The sequence below is a fragment of the Plectropomus leopardus genome, chromosome 8 (assembly GCF_008729295.1).
Source record: "Plectropomus leopardus isolate mb chromosome 8, YSFRI_Pleo_2.0, whole genome shotgun sequence".
NCBI lineage: Eukaryota > Metazoa > Chordata > Actinopteri > Perciformes > Serranidae > Plectropomus > Plectropomus leopardus.
Window position 1 is genome coordinate 34121860 of NC_056470.1, and position 18519 is coordinate 34140378.

The window sequence follows — 18519 nt, forward strand, 5'->3', positions numbered from 1 at the left end:
GATTAACTTCTTTTTTATGCTAATTTAATCCAGAACGAGAGAAAAAGAGACTAAATTACTTTAGATAATTTTGAGAGAGAAATCTTAAAATTGTCAGTTTGCTTTCAGCCATGTGGATATTTCTGAAGGTAGTTTTTGTTGTAAGAGCTGAAAATGATGTTTATTGGATGCTTGGTCGCTTCTGCAGCTTCTTTGTTAAAGAAATAGTTTAACATTTGTGGAAACAGGTTTGTTTTGTTTTCTGAAGTGTAAGACGAGAGATCGATGCCGTCCTCTGAAGTGTCTCATAAAGCTGGAGTCAGCAGCTGATCAGCTGAGCACAAAGACTTTAAACTGAGGGACTTGCGGACCTTAAATTTTGGTCGGAATGAAAATTGTGTTGACGACATTTTAAATATCTAATGACGTTAGAATTTCGGCCTGTTAAGACAATCCTGATGGCGTGAGCTCGACGTATTTCTCTGAATCAGTCTGAACTTTCTGTCGACGCGTTCGGTGAGACGGTTACTCACTTCAAACCCTCAGCTAATCCCGACGTTAGCGCGAGCTTCTACTACACAAAAACATTTTCAGTTAGACAGTAATGATCTAAAAAAATGCAGTTTATTTCTGTTAACCTTTTGTATGTGACATGCTGCTCGTTAACAACAATCCCCGTAAGGTTTTTGCGATACACTGGCGTTATTAGCATATTTTGGCATTTCTCATTCAGCAGTCAGGTGCCTCTTGGCTGCTGAATACCATCTGAAACGTCTTTGTTTTCTGTCTGAAGTATCACGGCCGTGATCTGCAGCTTTGAATCCCGTCTCGTCCTCCAAGCTGCTTACATTGTCAACTGTAACGCAGATCCCTGATTGGCCCCAATTTTGGATTTTAATTTCTGTGAAGTGTTTTGGGCGGCAGTGAGTCTAGACTAAAACAGAGAGAGAAAGAAAATGTTGCGCTCCTGTTATCAGGATGGTCTTAATGGTTAAGAATTTCACATTTTGCTGACGTTGGGTTTTGTTCTCCGTACCTAATTTTTCTGCATCAAAATGACATTAGCACGATAGGTTCGGAAGATTATGGTGACTTGACAACATAACTTATGACCGACAAAATATGGTTTATATTCTACGTAAGATTGACGTTGGTATTAGACGTCTCGAATTCTGATGACCTGACTTCACAACCCTAAATTCAACCAAATATCAAGATCTAATGAATCTGGTTTTCAGCTGGGCTCACCGTGTGCCAACGTTAATCAATCCACCTCCACTGTAAAAGAACAAACAAACTATTTGTTTTAACTTTAAAACGTTCGTGTCCAGACTGCCTTAAAACCTGAAGTTGACTGAATTTGAGAAGACGAGTTGACTTAATTCTGTAATTACTGAACTTGTCTTCTCAGGTTCAGTCATCTTAAAAATGTATGGCAATATGGACACTAACTGTTTAAGCGGAAACAGATTATCTGATTGTTTTTTTCAGTGTACCAGCACCTACTAAGCTCACTGAAATAATAAGATAGTTCTTGTTTTTCGATCCATACAAAAAGAAACAAAAACACAAATGAAATTGTGTGCGGGACTGTTTGTTGACCTCGAGGAGTCACTTCTTGGAGTTTTTAGGCAAGAGATAGTTCACTGCATAATAAACCTGCAGTATGTTTTTGCAGATTTTTATAGATTTAAAAAGGAGAAAAAAATGTTAATTTGTGAGCTTTAAAGGTGCCTGTAGGCAGATTTTGTTTCCTTGCTGCAGTTTCCTGTTTCCGGTCTTTGTGCTAAGCTAACCACCTCCTGGCTCCAGCTTCATATTTACCGTGTGCACGAGTGACATCAATCTTTTCATCTAACCCTGCAAAAAAGCAAATGTTAAACTATTGCTTTAAGAAACTGTGAGAGGAAGCAGTTTTAGTTTTTGGCTTTTGGTGCAGTCACTTAAAAAAAAAGCCGGATGATTTGTTCGGAGTTGCTCACTCGACACCTGTTAGTGCAGACGAGGTTAAAAATGAACGAAACGTTTCTCCTCCCGAGGCATCGCTCTGTGTACTGTGCTTCTACTGTGGTTTCTACTCAGTTTCGACCGTCGTGTCACCGTGATTTGCTCCCTTTTTTTGCACACTGAGCGAAGCAACAGTCATCTGTGATTTGAAGGTGGGGGGGGCTCTCTGTGTGTGTATGCATGTGTCCCCGGAGGGACCCCCGACCCCCCAGACTTGCACTGCTGAAGTCAGAGCATAGAAAGAGGTGTGGTGTAGGTTTTTTTGCAATGCAGCTGATAATCATAGCATTCACTGGTGTTCGAGGGTTTGTGTCGGCGGCCCGCAGCGACGGTCGGACGGTCAAATCTGTATCATACGCGCCGCACGACGAGCTGTCGGGCCACAGAGCAGAGGACAAGCCATTCATTCAGGTGCCATCGCACCGCGTATCGCAAAACCTCCATCCAGACTTTCACTGATTTACATTCGTGTGCAATGTCCGAACCACCGTGTCGAGTTAGTTTGAGATGTTGAAAATGTAAATTGTCTAATTTATGATTAGATGTAGAAGTGTAAAAGTTTTGTTTTGTTGGGTTTTTTTTTTTCACAAAACAGGAAGCTCTTTTTTAAGTGAACTGATCACTGAATGACACAAGAGAAATATGCAAAAAAAAAAAACAACAAAAAAACAATGACCCAACTAGAGGAGAAGGAGGAGAGAAGGAGGGAGGATGATGTCGCAAAAGTCAGACATGTAACAAGTCACAACGATTGAATTTAGTTTCCCGAAGAGTTTAAAACGTGATTTATCTGTCCTTTGATTTAGAGGAAATCTCGCAGTTTAACACATTGTGAGACCTGCAGAGGTACAATCAATTTTCCTCTAATTTCAACCTAATTTTCTTTGTTTGATGTAATATTTGATGGCAGATTAAACATTTTTGTGTACTTTTAGTGTGGTGCAATTGTTGTCAACCCCAACATGAGACTTTTTGATGACTCCACCGTCCTTCTGTCCTCCTGCTCGGTCCTCACTGTGCTCTCAGATACTGCCAGTGTTTTGGTTGAGTCTGCCTGGTTTTCATTGTCGGGGAGATTCGACAGCTTTGGGACACCTGCAGACGAGCTTAGCTGGTCTCAGAAAGATCTTGTTGGTTTGATCCGCTCTCTGCTGTCAGAGGGTCCAGAGTCACACGCACAAGCGGATTTTTATCCTCCTAGAGGATATTATAAATCATTTATGTTCAAGATCTCCATCTTAAACATGATCCCAGCTGCACAGAAACGCTCTGTAACACCTGCTCAGATGTTTATTTTTACTGTGCACGCCCACTATACGCGACCAGACATTGACTCCCATTCATCGCATATTGGAAAGAATCATAGACTGTGTATAAATATATGTCTGCGGTATGCTTAAGTGAAGCTAAAATATCTGCTGCAATCTTGTGCTGGTGACATCATTCAGAGCCGGAGTTCAGGAGATATCCGGCCAATAGCGAGCAGCCAGTCATTGATTGCAAGAGCATTCAGTGATTGGCTCACACAGCTGTCAATCATGGCAGAATATCCCCTTTTTGTATAATTGAATAACTAATCAAAACCAAATGTATCATAAAAATGATCCCTTTAACGGACATCAGTGTGATGAGAACAACCTTCAGTGACAGAAACCGTCTTTGGGAAAAATGTACTGGGCACATACTTTGAGTTTTAGTTTGGTGGGGGGGGGGGGGGGCGGGCTTTATGACCTATACTCCAGCCAGACACCAGGGGGCGATCCAGATTGAAAAATTAATATTTGGGGAAGCATGTTGTCCATCTTTATATACATGAGAGAGCAATTTGAAGAATTCAAATTTTGAACACTTTAAAACAGCCAATCAGGATGCAGCCATAAGCGACCAGCGGTGCAGTGTGCTCGTGGCTGCAGACCAGTTCACCTCAATTTACGTCCACCCGGCCACGTCGTTAGCTTGAATCTATCCTTTTTCTTTTTCTTTTCTTTTTTTTTTTCCAAAAAAGCACCAAATAATTTTCTGTCATATTTTACAGATTAAGCTGAATATGACTCATTCACATGAATAATATTATTTTTACTTAGAAATTCCCCTGAAAACATTTTTTTCATTAGTTTCACTTCAACATTTCCTGAATTTACACGTAAATTGTCACACCCTCCCGTCAAAGGTATCCCAGCATGCTTTGTATAGCGAATCAGTCGCTTCCAATACACAATAAATGGGAGCAAATGTCTTTCATAGTTGCGTATAGTGTGCATGCACCGTTTGTCTTTAATTAACTCCTCATCTGCAGTGATGCGTCAGTTTCCCAAACAGTGAATAAGTTTGTTGGGTTTGAAAAGCTCATTCCTCATCAGATTTTTGTCTGAACTCTAAACTCAGGCGTGCAGGCGCCGAACGGTTTGTTTCTGTCTGTGATGAGCAGCTGATGTGACGCTGGCCCCTCAGATCAAAGCCGGATCCAACAGTTTTTCAGTTTTCGATGGAGTCGATTTCAGGAAAAGTTTTAGTCCCAACAACCCGACTCAGATGGATTCAACCGAGCAGACGTTCATTTTACCTCCCTCCCAAACGGCTGACTGTCAAACTTTGTCGCCGCAGCTGCTGCCATTCTGAAAACCTTGAACCTCCAAAATGTGTTTTTAAGAAATGAAGGAAATCCATCAGATCAACAGCCATACAGTCTCTACGTTTCTCAGAGTTAGTGTAAAATGGGTTTAAAATGGTTAAATGTGGGTTTTTATCTGTACTTGAAGGATGATAACGAGCGACACAACTTTATTGATAGACTTTATTATCACTGGACTGTGTTTCTTAAACTGCAGCTTGGAGCCCAAAAATAAGTTTAAAAAGCTGTTTTTTGTTTTGTTTTTTGCTCACAGTCGTTCTCAGGAGGTTTGATTTGTGTAAAAAAAAAAGTTCTTTTATTGTTTAGTTTCCTTTGCTTGAAAAATAAGAGCACTTTGAGATTTTCTGCAAACAGTGAAGATGCTCTTATCGCTCCTCCTCCTCAGTTTGATCCTCGATACCGTCGAGCTGAAAACTCTCCGCGGGACAAACTGCATCTTTGAAACAGCATCTAGGGATAATTCATTTTACCAAACACAACTGAGCAACTGAGATCGTCCCAAAAGGAAACAAAACAAAAAGTGCCCGAGGTGAATTCCTGATCAGGCTGTAGCAAAGCACTGCTTCACTGATTTTAGAGTTTTTGAAGTGATAATCAAGCAGAGGAGCCGGGTGGGTGGGCGCGCGGGTCAGCCGTCAACCTCAAAGACAAAAACATGCTCAAGGTTTTCTGCGAGTATTTCTGAGCCCAGGTCAGTTTACGTCAAAGCCAGACAGCTGCAGAACAGCACCACAAAAAAACTGTACAAAAACAAAAAAAAAAGGCAAATGACAATCTTTAGAAAGGTGTAATTTGCTCACTGTTTGAATTCATTCCTTCTGTCCGTCTGTATCCAGTGAGACAAACCGGGAGACAAATCTGAGTGTTTTAGGCGTAATCAGAGCGTCCGTTCTCCAAAAACTCCTCCTCCTGTCGTCGTTGACGTCTCCACGACACATTTCTATTTTTTAGTATTACACGATTATTATTATTATTATTATTATTCTCAATGTTCAAATCCTTCTTAATATTATTATTTTATAGATATATTTTGTAGTGCAAGTAAAGTGGTCTTTTTTGGAGAAGATATTTTGTACAATATTTCAACAGCTTCACTCTGTTTGCCTAAACTGCACATTCCAAACGCGGATGTCACCCGACACGGGACGCGGCCGGCATCACGACTCACATTTCTCACGCCGTCTGCTTCTTCAGCTGTAAAAAGTCCACCGCGAATCCAAACAGCTTCAATGAAGATAAAACGATTCAAGCTGCGTTTTGACCTTTGCTGTCCAGCAGCTGAGCGTAAATTCCTTCAGAGGTTACGTTTACGCAGACGTGGTTTCAAAACTGCGGCATCGTTCGACTAAAACAAAAAAAAGGATTCAGTCCTTGAAAGCTTGAAAAAGTTCAGAGAAACTCACAGACGTGGAGCCGAGAACAGAGCACGTCGCCTTTCATTAAATTAAAGTGATTTACAGCGTTCAGTTTGGAGACAAAATAAAGTCCTTAAATTAGTCCTCTTTTTTAAAAATGGAAAACCTTGAAATTAAGTTAATGTTGCTCAGAATTACCTCAACTTTTTGTAGATCTTTGACCCCAAAAAAAGGAAATTATTTACATTTCAGCCATTTTTAAGAGGCCGATTTGTTTGTTTAAAGAGAATAAAATCAATCTTGAACTACTGTAACTGATTTCCCCCAACAAAAGAAATGTCTGATTAGACTCTAAAAAATGTCACTTTTTAAATTTTCCCCCTTTATATGTATTCATTTAACTGTTTAATTGTTTTTAGTTTCTTTAGCCCCCGGGTCACACTGTCTGCATGAGCAGCGTGTGACGGCTACCTCGCAGAACTGCTGCGGCTCACCTGTGCGCCGCCGCCGCCGCTGCTGCGTTTGTAACTTATCTATATATATATAACTTATCTATATTGTCCATAATCAAAAGTCAATCCTCTGTTCATTCATGGAGGCCTGCAGCCACCGCGCTGTCAACAACACGGTCAGGTTATTATTTCAAAATAAAGAGCCTTTTGTTATAACTACCAACGGGAGTCTGTTGATAGTAACTTCGTCAGAGGGATTTTATTTTGAAAAAAAAACCAGAAAATTTATATTTTCATGTAAGATAAAGACACGGGAGCCAAAAAATCCCAAAAAAGTTTGGTAATGCGCATGCGCTGAGACCCAGGCATACGTTTCTTCTTCCTCGTAATGTGATTTATTTATTTATTTTTTTTAAGTACCTAATCCCTCAATTTTATGTTCGTTTAACGTAGGTTTTTGACACATTAAAAGATGCTGGCTGTGAGGAAAGAAATCAGACCTTGAAAAAAAACCAGATGTACGTTTTTTCCGTTCCTCAGGTCATTACAGGAATTAACATTTTGGTAAATTTCCACTTTTTTTTTTTTTTTGGATCTTCTCACATTATATCTTTACAAGTTAATAAATTTACCAGAATGTCAAATTATTCCTTTAAAACCTCTTAAATTTCATCAGATGTAACCCGTGACACGACCTCAGCGTCCTCTGTGGTGGCTTCGTGTTTTTAAAGTTTCAGATCACATATCGCCGAGTTTCAGACTGATTCTCATCCTGCGGTTTATGAAATCCATCCGGAGGAACCAAAAACTGCTTCAGGGAAGCTTCGGATGAGCTGTGATGCCGGTCGGGTCCCTAAAATGATCACACACACACACTCCTTTAGCCGGATGCTCAGATGTAAAGCTCAACACACACATTATTTAAAACAAAGGTGAAAAAGTAATGGACCTTTTTTATTTTTCTATCGGGGTGTACAGCTACTGTCAGAATCAAAAAAATGGCTTTTTTAATTCATTATTTTATTTCTGTTCTTTTTGGTGCTTTAGATTTTCTTTTCCGTCTCCGTCCTTCGCCTGACTTTGTACCGGACTCTTGATTGTCTTGATTTCCTCCGCCGGGCTTTGTACCTGAACAGTAATACCAATGTGAAACCTGTATTCTCCTCATGATTTGACTCAGTGGAAGTGTGATGTTTACATGTACAGATTTTTGCGATTCTTTCTGGTTTTGTTTTGGGTTTTTTTCCATCTCTCTATCCTCCCTCCCTCTCTCTTCTTCTCTCTCTTTTCCCTCCTCATCCCCTGTTTTCGGTTCACCTGACTCCTTCCTTACACACTGAAGGGAAATGGGACTGCATCTAAACACAATTATCACCATTTCACACGTATGCCTATCGCGCGAGGGGACACGTTGATATTTTGGATTTCAGCCGTCACTTTTCTTCACCAGATTCCCTCTTTTTGTTTTTTGTCTTTTTTTAGGAAATGCCTTGTTAGCATCTGTGCTAAAGGTGCACCTGTGTTTTACTGAAGGATGCTCGCGGCTAGTTTGTGATGATCAGGATTCGATTTTGTGCTTTTGGTGAAGAAACGTCACAGCTGGAATTAAAAAAAAAAGCGTCCCCGGACGAAACCGATTGTTTGGGAAAGGGGGGGAGTCGAGCTGTGTGTTTGATTGGCTCAAAGGGGCTGACCTTTGACCTCTCGGCTAACTCCGCAGCACACAAAATCACAGTGGGGCCACAACGACCTCCGCTGGTGTGACCACGACCCGGCGGAGATGATTCCTCAGTGAATGATAAGCCATGACGACCCTGCGTGTCGGGTCTCTTAGTCTATTAGTATATTTAGCAAAACTTTAAACTGCAGAAGACAAAACTCAACCTCAGGAAGAAAAAAAGGACATCACTTTTGTAAAAACACGTCTAACTGAAGGCCCATTTCCCTCTCTCTTTGATACCATATAAATTATATCAAAAATTCTTTTTATATTTATTGTGTTTATTATTATATATAACAGTGGATACCTTTTTTTCCAGTACCTGTGGCTAAATATTTTGATTCTTTAGAAAAGTGTTGATAATATATGTGAAGCAACTAAAACGATCGAGGAAAAAAAAAAAAGAAGAAATCTAGGTTGTTTTTTGTTTGTTTTTTTTTGTTTGTTGACTTCGTTGGAGCGGTACGGGCGCGTTTGTTTTAGCCCAACGACGAGAACATATCACTCTGGTCCATGACAAAGAAACCAATGATCGAAAAACTGAGCTTTCTTTTGTGTGATGTCACTGCTAAGGCTGAAATGTTTCTGGACTTAAAAAAAAAGAGTTGTGACCATTTAGTTTTGTTTTTTTGTTTTCTCCCGAGCTGTACGTCACAAAGCTAAATATACTAATAAAACGGTGTGCTATCTATCAAACAGAGCAGCGCTTTCTCTTTTAGACTCCACGATCACGGTGCACTGATCCCATCTGACACCATAATGAGTGAAAAGTACTCATTTTAAAGTACCACTGTAAATAATTTCACTGTAAAATGACAGTAAAGAGCTGCCAGCACAGATGTCAGCAACATACTGTAATTTTACGGTATTCATACTGTGAAATGACTCTCCCAGCTAGCATTTTTTGGCTGTAGAAAGGAAATGTCCCGCAAAATTAAAAAAAAAAAAAAAAAAGTAAAAGTTGAGGTGAATATGACCTGAAAATTACCTGGGGGGTCAGTAGGTAAAAAAGAAGGAGAAAAAAATGTCCAGAAAATATAAATGTTACAATTATATACTTGAAATTTTGGTACACTATTTTTTTCTGTTCTTTTTTTTTTGTATTTTTGTATTTTTTAAGGTGTTTTTTTTGGGGGGGGGGGCTTATTTTCATGGAATTTTCCTGTAACTTTTAAATTTATTTCCTCCTCAATTTTTGGCCATTTCCTGACATGTAAAATTTCAAAATTATTTTGTTTTAATTTCCAGAAATTATTTGTGCAATTAATAGCAAAATTCAAACAGAATGGAAAAAATTATGCATCCCATTGCTTCCCATTGGCGACATAGCTAGTAAACGGTCTAATTATCAGGAGGTTCATACAAAACTTTAAAGCTTTCTAATTCCCTTTTTTAAAACCATTTTATTGCAGTATCTTATGAAATTTAGCCAGTAAATCTTCTTCTTTGATACAGTCTTTGTCCATTCGACTCCTCTGATGTAACTGTAGTTTATAGAGACAACGTGTATGCTGAGAGCCAAACTTAAAGCTGCTGTTCACACTGAGAGATTAAGATTAGAGCTCAAACTGAAAAGTTTTCATGTTGGATTTGAACCAGTTTTAGTCTTTAAACTTCGCTGCTGCCTGAAGACGGTAAAGAGACGACTGTTCGGCTGCCTGGTTACTGTAGAAAAAGGGACATTTTAAACTAAAGTTAAGGCTGTATTCTTTTTTATTATTAAAATCAACAAAGTCCATAAAGAAAAGACCAAAACCAACAATGTGTTAGTCCGTCTCTCGATACTTTCTGACCTCCAGTCCCTAAAATCTCAGCTCATTCTGACGATCAGCTCGCAGAGCGTTTCAGTGCCCACACTGCTGTACTCTTCAGGACACGTTTAGACAAGAAAGAAAATCTGTGTTTCTATGATAACACTGTTAGTGATCATCATGCACACGGATCCACGAAAACAACCGTAAATGTTGCAGTGTGCGCGCCAGGCCAGTATAATTGGCGGTGTAACTTTGTACTGATGCGCCGTAGAAGAAGACCACGCTGATGTGCAAAGATTCGCACAATGACACTTTATCGGCGACAGAAAAGGTGGCGTTTTCAAAAGATTACATGGTTTTAAAAGTTTGCGTTTTCAGGCCCCCAAAACACTGTTGTTGTGTGAATGAAAGAAACGAAAGTTTAACGTTTCATGCAAGAAGCGTTGCCGTGTAAACGGCCCCTTAGTGCGACAGAAAAAGGTCCGGTATGTTAAATGCAGAATGCAGAAATACCAAGTTGTCCTAATGCATCAGGTCACTTTTTACAGTGTGTAAAGCAGCACGCTTACCGGCTGTTCTGACCCCAAAAAATCACATAAACTGCCTTTTGTTTCTGCCTCTAAGTGATTTTGCTTTTTGATAAATAGAAAATGAAAATCAAACCAATTTTTAAATTTCGCTTAACCCTTTTGACCATCAGAAAAAAAAACGCCTTGTATTTCAATTTTAATTTTTGCATTTTAAAACAAGAATCGTGTAATAAAGTCGTTGTTTGTTTTTTTTATCTTTAAAACGGAAAATCCAATGTACAAAAAAGATACACAGACCCTGACCCACAATCCTCTGCACAAAAAAAGTCACATAAACCGCTCATTGGCTGCATTTATAATTTTAATAAAATCACTTAACTTCAAATTTTGAGCTACAGACTGCAACATTTATTTATCATCACATTCTCATCCCGACTGGTCAAATGCTGCCTCTTTGTCTGTGGACTTTCCCGTCTTCATGTGACGAGCGAGGTGGCCGCCTGCGTTCTTTGACGTCCTCGGATGGCGATTAGATTAGATCAGATTACGGTTGTTAAATGCATGTTTTCATACTTCAGTTTCCACAGAATATGTACAGTTTCTGCTCGTTAGACGCAAACAGGCTTTTTCGGTAAAACGCTTTGTATTTAAGGTTATTTTCTTGTGCAACAAAAGGGGTGCAGGGCGTTTGCAGTCTCTCTATGGACCTCATTACCAAACCGCATCAGAAATGCCTCCGCTCTGTCTGCATTAAAACGCCCTCAAAACCCAAATCTTCAGACTCCATTTTCCCCGCAGTCTTTAAAGGGCTCATAGAGCTCCTCACTGTGGTTTTTTTAATCAAACAAACAGGAGGAAATATTGTTGGGACTATTTTCAGCTGCAGATTAATCCACATTTAATGCTCTAATAAGTATTTGTGGCGGCAGGATTGTGTATGTAGGAGTGAAAATAAACTACAGTGTGAAGGATCATGTGACGCTGTGGCTCACTGATGTGTTTTTAACATCAGAGGGAGAAGAAACATCAAGCTCTGATTCAAACACAATGTTAGGAGATTTATTCATTGTTGGTTTTGGTCTTTTTATCCAGTTTTCACTGTAAGAAGTCGTTATCTTTCTTAAACAGCTCCCACTTCGTCTTTGTTTGTTTTTCTCTGATGAACATTTTATTTCTTTGTTCAGTTCAGAGCGACACAAATTCTTAACAATATTTTACTGAAATTTCAAGTGTTGTCAAACATGTTCATAATGTACAGATATAGTATATCTCTCACACATCCCTACAGAAAAAAGGAAATAAATGAGCAATGGCAGTAACAATTATGACTATAATAATAATATTATATATTAACTGAAAATCATAAATAATTAATTAGATTCAAAAATAATAATGATAAACAAATAAATTTTAAAAATTTTAAAAAATAATGAGATATAAAATAAAAGACTGAATAGCATAGTAATATAACAAATATCAAAATAATAAAAAAATAAGATTAAACAAAATAAAATAAAATGAAGTAATAATAATGCAACAGATATAAAATAAAATAAAATGAACAATTGCAGTAATAATAATAATAACAGATTATTTATTAACTAAAATACATAAGTAATTAGATTAAAAATGATAAACAAACAAATAAATAACAAAATAAAAAAATAAATACAAATTATCAAAGTAACAAAATAAAATTAAACAAAATAAATCAAATGAAGTCAAATAAAATGCAACAAATATAAAATGAACTGCAGTAACAAGAATAAGAAGAATAATAACAGATTGTATATATTAACTAAAATACATAAATAATTAGATTAAAAAATAATTGATGAAAAATACAATAAATAACAAAATAAAATTAGATTAAATAAAATGAAGTAAAATAAAATGCAACAAATATAAAATAAAGTAAAAACAAAAGGATCAATACTTTTATGTAATCCATATAACATTTCTTTGTCAGTCAGTGATATGTGTTTAATTGGCCATGAAGGACATAAATAAGTCTCAAAAACAAGCAAGCTCTCACTGTTTACCTTTAACAGTTTAGAATAACACATATTAAACAGACCCTCGACTCCCTCCTCAGAGTCAGTAACACCTTCACTGGGTTTTCGGACCGTTAACGTCACAGAGAGCCGATCAAACCAAAGCCTCCAAACGATGATGACTCGTTTAAAGAGGGAGGAACTTATCAGTGAAATGACCTGCTGAGCTCATCAGTTGGGCTGAAAACCTGCTGACAGCACGCGTCTGCAAAATTATCTGTGATTGTCTGAAACTAGTCACTTCATGTTAAATGATGCAGCTTATAATTAAATCTCAGGTTTGTTGAATCAGATTATTTGGAGCTGCAGCATCACCTAAAATTCATTATTCAGGTCTGATGATGCTTTTTGCAGAAACTTTTCGTGATTCAGATCTTATTTGTGGCTTCATCCGCAGGCTTTGCTACTTTGTGTTGAAGTGCTGTAAATTATTTGTATCCTGTGCACTTTTCTGCGGTAATGATGCAGAACTGATGCAGGATGAAAAGCACAAAGAGAGCAGCGCTACAAAGGCTGCAGTCATTAGACTCCACCGTCTATAAATAAAAAGCCAGAGGAGGACGAGATTAAAATATTTCATCAGTGTGGAGACTCTACAGCACCTCACTCTCTCTGTGAGAGACTTTATTGATTCTGATCATACAGATTTATTAACAGATGTCACATTTATTAGTTTAGACTATAAAATGTAAAAATAAATAAATACATTTAAAAAAAAAAAAAAAACTCCAAAAGTACTGCACTAAACTTCTCCCAGGGCCTGAGCTGTTGATTTCAGATACCTTTTTTTTGTTTGACCAACAGTACAGAACCCAGAAATGCTCAAATTACAGTTACAAAAAAGTTTTGAAAGACAAAACACACAAAAAAATCTCTGAAAAAGAATTAAAAGAAAAGAAAAATTCTCCAATTTTTTTTAAGAAAGCATGCCTCCAAACCCATCAGCCCACAGGTTTTAAAGGCGGGTTTCTTCAAAAATCTGCAGTAAAACAATATAAACCACTTTAAATTGGATGCCCCTTCTCTAAACCAAAAAAACATAAGCCCCCTCCCCCTGCTTTAAGAATTTTATTTGACATGCGTCCCCCTTTTTGCCCCCTCAGGCGAAGCCCTGATGTCCTCAACTCCTACAAACTGTATTCATTAGGACATTTTAGTCTGTGAGGTAGTTAATATTTTTTATTTTTTGACAAAACAAACGTATACAAAACATCAGATAAAACATACAGAAATGGTTGAAAAAACGTTAAAAAAAAGTATATCTGAAAAATTCAAGTACAAAATCAGTATACGAATGATAAAAATGAAGCAGACAAATAAACAGACAAGAAAATACATTGTTAAATAAATAAATAAAAAGCAAGAACCATGGACATAAAAATACACAGTGCATTTAATTCAAAAGCTTGACATTTTTATTATTATTAATTTATCTGACTGAAGGAGAGCTTTCAGTTTCAGGAGAAAATATTCAAATTTAGGAGCTTCTGTTTGTGAATGAAAAAATGCAGCATTGAAAATAAACTAAAATAAAAATTCATTAATTATGGTAGTTGATAATAAATCAATGTGGAGACTAAAGCATGACGTGTTTTCATGAATAAATAATAAAAAACAGAATAAATTACAGGAGGCTGATGGAGATTATTGTTTCGCAAACATACATTGTTTACTCAAACATAACGACCTTCAGGAAAACTGTCGGGGAGCCAAAACACACACACACACACACACACACACACACACACACAACACACACACACACACACACACACACACACACACACACACACACACACACACACAGTAGTCCCTTTCTCCCCCTCAGTACGCAGGTGTATGAGCAGCAGGACGCGTGCGGAGCGCCAAACCCAAACTTTTTCACGCGCCGTGCACCGCCTCACCTTCACCTGCCCGCTTCCTTCTCGCGGATTAACACCTGAGCATCAACCCGCTGCTGCAGTTTCCCCGTTTTTCACCAGATTACGATGGATTAACATTTTCTCCGGAGCTATGCTCGCATTCTCGGTTCATCCTGGGTCGAGCCACCGAGTCCTCGCAGGGAACCGACCCGACTTGGACGTCCTCCATTCCCGTTTCCGCATTCCCGCAGCCGCCGTGCGCACTGCAGCCGCGGAGCTCAGATCCATGATCTCAACAGAAAAAACCGGTTCCTCCGGCTAATCTACCCAACTATTGCTGGCGTTGCATTATGTTTGGAGCCGGGGGAAGAGAGGGAACCCGGAGGACTGAACGGCTGCTCACTGCGGGCTGCGAGAGGACGATCTCAGCGGACTGAGAGACCCCGATCCGCGTCTTATTGATCGGTGTAACGATCAAACCTGGAATAACCCCGCCGCCGCTCCTTCATGTCCCGGGATGGAGAGTTGCTGTCGCTCCTGTATGCCGTGTTTAAGCCGGCTCTGGGACTGCATTTGGCCGGACTTCCGCTACCCAAACGTCCCCAACAACAACCATGTCATCGCCAACCCTGGCGCGCAGGCGGCGGAGAGATCCGCACCGTGTCCGGAGACATCCGCGTCCCGTCGCCCAAGAAGCGGCCGGTGCAGCTTTACGCGGCGCTCTTCGACTTCGAGGCCCGCAGCGACGACGAGCTGACGGTGAAGGAGGGGGACAAGCTGTCGGTGATCGAGAAGCGGGGCGAGTACGTGCTGGCCAAGAAGCTGACCGGGTCTCTGGAGTCCGGACTGATCCCTGCAAACTACGTGGCTCTGCTGCAGGACGAGTTCGCCAAACATAAGTGAGTCCCCCCAAAAAACATCCTCTGCTGTTTGTCCTTTTTCTTTATTCCCAAAAGTGTCAGCTGATCTCATGCTGTTTAATCTGCTGTCTCACCTGCTGAGAGTCACTGAGCCAAAAACAATCTACTAAAACCCCAAAATGTTAACTAAAGACAGGGACAGGGGGACATTTAAGGGGACGCAAGGTTTAACAATAAGTGAAAATCATCAGAAATCCTGACAAATCATCAACCAACTATAAAAATGCAATTAAATCCGTCAAAACTCAGAATAAAAAGCTCATAAAGTAATAATTAAGATGTAGATTAAAGATGCAAATAGGTGTGAGTCAGAGCACACACAAAAATAATATTAAACACAATGATTATAATACTAAAAGTAGACTTTTAAAAGAGGATAAGTATGTATTGAAATAGATAAATGACCTTACAACACAATAAAAAAAAGATAAATAGACCAATAAAACATGATAATGTGTAAAACCTGATACCTGAAGATAAAATAACCAGTGAAAGTGATGATGGATGGATGGATGGATGGATGGATGGATGGATGCAGTCAGCCGGACAAAGGGACAGAAGGTTTACCTGTAAATGAACATAAATCTTGTTTTTTTTAAACTGAGAAATGGCAAGCCGGCCGAGATTTGACCTCTCGGCTGTTTCTGGTGTTGACACCAAAACATCATAATGAGCTGCTTCAAAACCTCCAAACAGGCCACACGAACCTCGCCGTCTGATGTCAACAAATATTTTAACAAAAAAGACAAGACAGCATTGAACACAAAAGCATGTTTTATTATAACACCAGCCTGGTGAAAATAAATGCAGGGAATTTTTCAGTCGTATGTGATGAGAGATTCTTTAAGTAGTTGATAAAAGTTTGCCATATTTTATGGAAAAAATGTATCTTTTTCCTTCGTAAGTAGGTTAACGACTCCAGAGGTACGCAACTATTCGCTTCTGAGAGCCACAATCCAACAGACAATAGGAGATATCGCTGGATTCATTTTTATTCATTTCTCTCAAAATGAATAAAAATACCTATGACAATCTCCAAAAGACCAAGCTGACACATTCAAATAGCTTGTTTTTGTCCGACCAAGAGTCCCAAACCCAAAAAATAGAAAGAAAACCAAAACTGACTTAAATTCTTAATTAATTATCGAAACTCAATTCGGGGCCCACTGGCATCCTCGCAGCATCCAAAGCAAAGCTGAACCCAGATTTTTTTTTTAGATAAAACAACCTCCGCTGCTGCCATTGAACCCGACTGGAGCTAAAAGTAGTCGAGAGGCTGCAGCTGCAGGTCCTCCATTATTCATCCAGCCTGCGGGGAATCATCATGTTTCAGCTCGGCTCGGCCTCTAAGGTCGACTTCTCTGTCTGCGTCCGTGCTGCTGATCCACCACCGACTCCTCGTGTCCCGCCGTCCTCAAACGCAACCGCAGACAAAAACAGACTGTATAATAACAAGCTTCATCCTTTGTTTCAGTGAGCAACATCAGAGAAACAGTTTGAGGTCAAAAGCCTAAAAATTAAGACAAACGTGCTTTTTTTATCAACCTAAAAAAAGTCAAAGCGCCCACTTCACGCTGAGTTATTTCTGCTGTTTATTATCTCAAACATCACTATAAAACTCCTGCGAAGGGAAACGCTTCAGTTCACAGGCACAGCTATACACTGAGAGCTTTTTCTTATATTTTATTCTCTGCTTGTTTATTAATAAAGGAAAACTAAATAATAGAAACTCCTGTCTGTAGAATGCAATACAGTGCAACAGCAGCACAAACCGCAATCAACACTTCTCCAAAACTGAATAATACATTTTATTTTAATGACTGTCAGATACCGTAAATTCTGACTTCTTTCTAAAAGAAAAGTGAAAGTAAATTTTTTTTCTTGATGGGAGGAGCAGATTTAGTGTCCCACAAAATAAAGAAACAATAAACAAGCGCATCCTTATTTATATAACACATTTCATTTTACATGGAAACACATCTTTTCAAAGTGATTCAAGATTTTGTACTTTAACCCTTTGATGCCTGAGCAAATTGGCTTGATTTATTTCAAAAACATGGAAAGAGGCCGACCAGGAACTTGACAAAAAATTTACAAAAAAAAAGCAAAAAAATAAATAAATAAATAAAAAACCAAACCAAAACAAAACAAAAAACTAGAAAATGACCTTTAGAAAGTGCTAAAAACTTGTAATATAATTAAATATATAATTAATTCTGAAGTCTGGCGTTAAAAGGTTAAAGGAAATATACTCAAGAATGATTTTCGTGGTCTCGGAGGCTCTCACTGTGTTTTTGTTACAGATTTTAACAGTTTAAAAGAAGGTTTAAGTACTCACTTTAAGGTCAAGGTCTTTTCTGCTGTGATGCAGCTCTATGAAATTACACAAATATTAATGTGATGCTCAATAATAAGTTTAATATGACCTACACTAATGGATCCTTAGTAACTTAAATTTTTTTAATTGATTGATTGATTGATTTATTATATTTTTTAAGGCTACAAAAATGGTTGTTTTCATTATCAGACAATGTGGTGAAAAACTCCCAATTAGACAGATAAATATTTATCTTCAAACATTTAAAATAAACAAATAAGCAAGCAAACAAACAAACAAAGATTAAAACATAATAAATAGCATGTTTTGTCAGAACAAAAGTCCAAAAGTCAAAAATATAAAAAAAAATCAGTGATGTAAAACAGAAAAAAAGGCATCAAATGTTTGTTATTTTTTGAATAAAAATTTCTACAGTAAAATTATGTTTCCTAAAACATCCCCGCAGAAACGTCTGGAGCAGGTACTTGTTGAGTTCTTCGTTGTTTTATCGGCTGTTTTCGTTTTTTTATCTAAAACGTTTCACTTCAGTTCAGTATTTCCAGTGTCTGTGAGATCTGAGCTGTTTCTTGAGCAGCAGCGTGTCGTTACTGTGAGTGAAACTTGAGCGTCACGCTGAGCGGCCACGCCCTCCCTGATAAGTGAAAGTAAACAAAGGTCAGTTTCTGTATCTGAGCAAACAGGCAGCTCTCAGCAGCACTGTGACTCCTTCACACCTCATCTCTTCAGGAGTTCAACAAGTCCACTTTTATATTTAAACTTTGGACTTATGAGTGTGTATCAGTGGAGGAAGAATTCAGATTCTTTACATAAGTAAAAGTACTGTAAAGAAATACTCTGGTTCAAGTTTAATACCTGCATTTACAGTTTTACTTGAGTAAAAGTATTATCAGGGAAGTAAAACTATTGAGTGCATAAG

The 18519-nt window shown here is 38.5% G+C and overlaps 1 protein-coding gene across 1 annotated transcript in view; it reads left to right on the top strand.

The window, feature by feature from the left end:
• The first annotated feature begins 14337 nt into the window (after nucleotides 1-14337).
• Nucleotides 14338-18519, top strand: part of srms (src-related kinase lacking C-terminal regulatory tyrosine and N-terminal myristylation sites) — a 50613-nt gene continuing 46431 nt past the window's right edge. Inside the window, 2 exon segments of the mRNA XM_042491013.1 lie at nucleotides 14338-14991; nucleotides 14994-15244. Of these exon segments, the coding sequence (XP_042346947.1) occupies nucleotides 14863-14991; nucleotides 14994-15244 (380 nt within the window). The 5' untranslated portion in view covers nucleotides 14338-14862.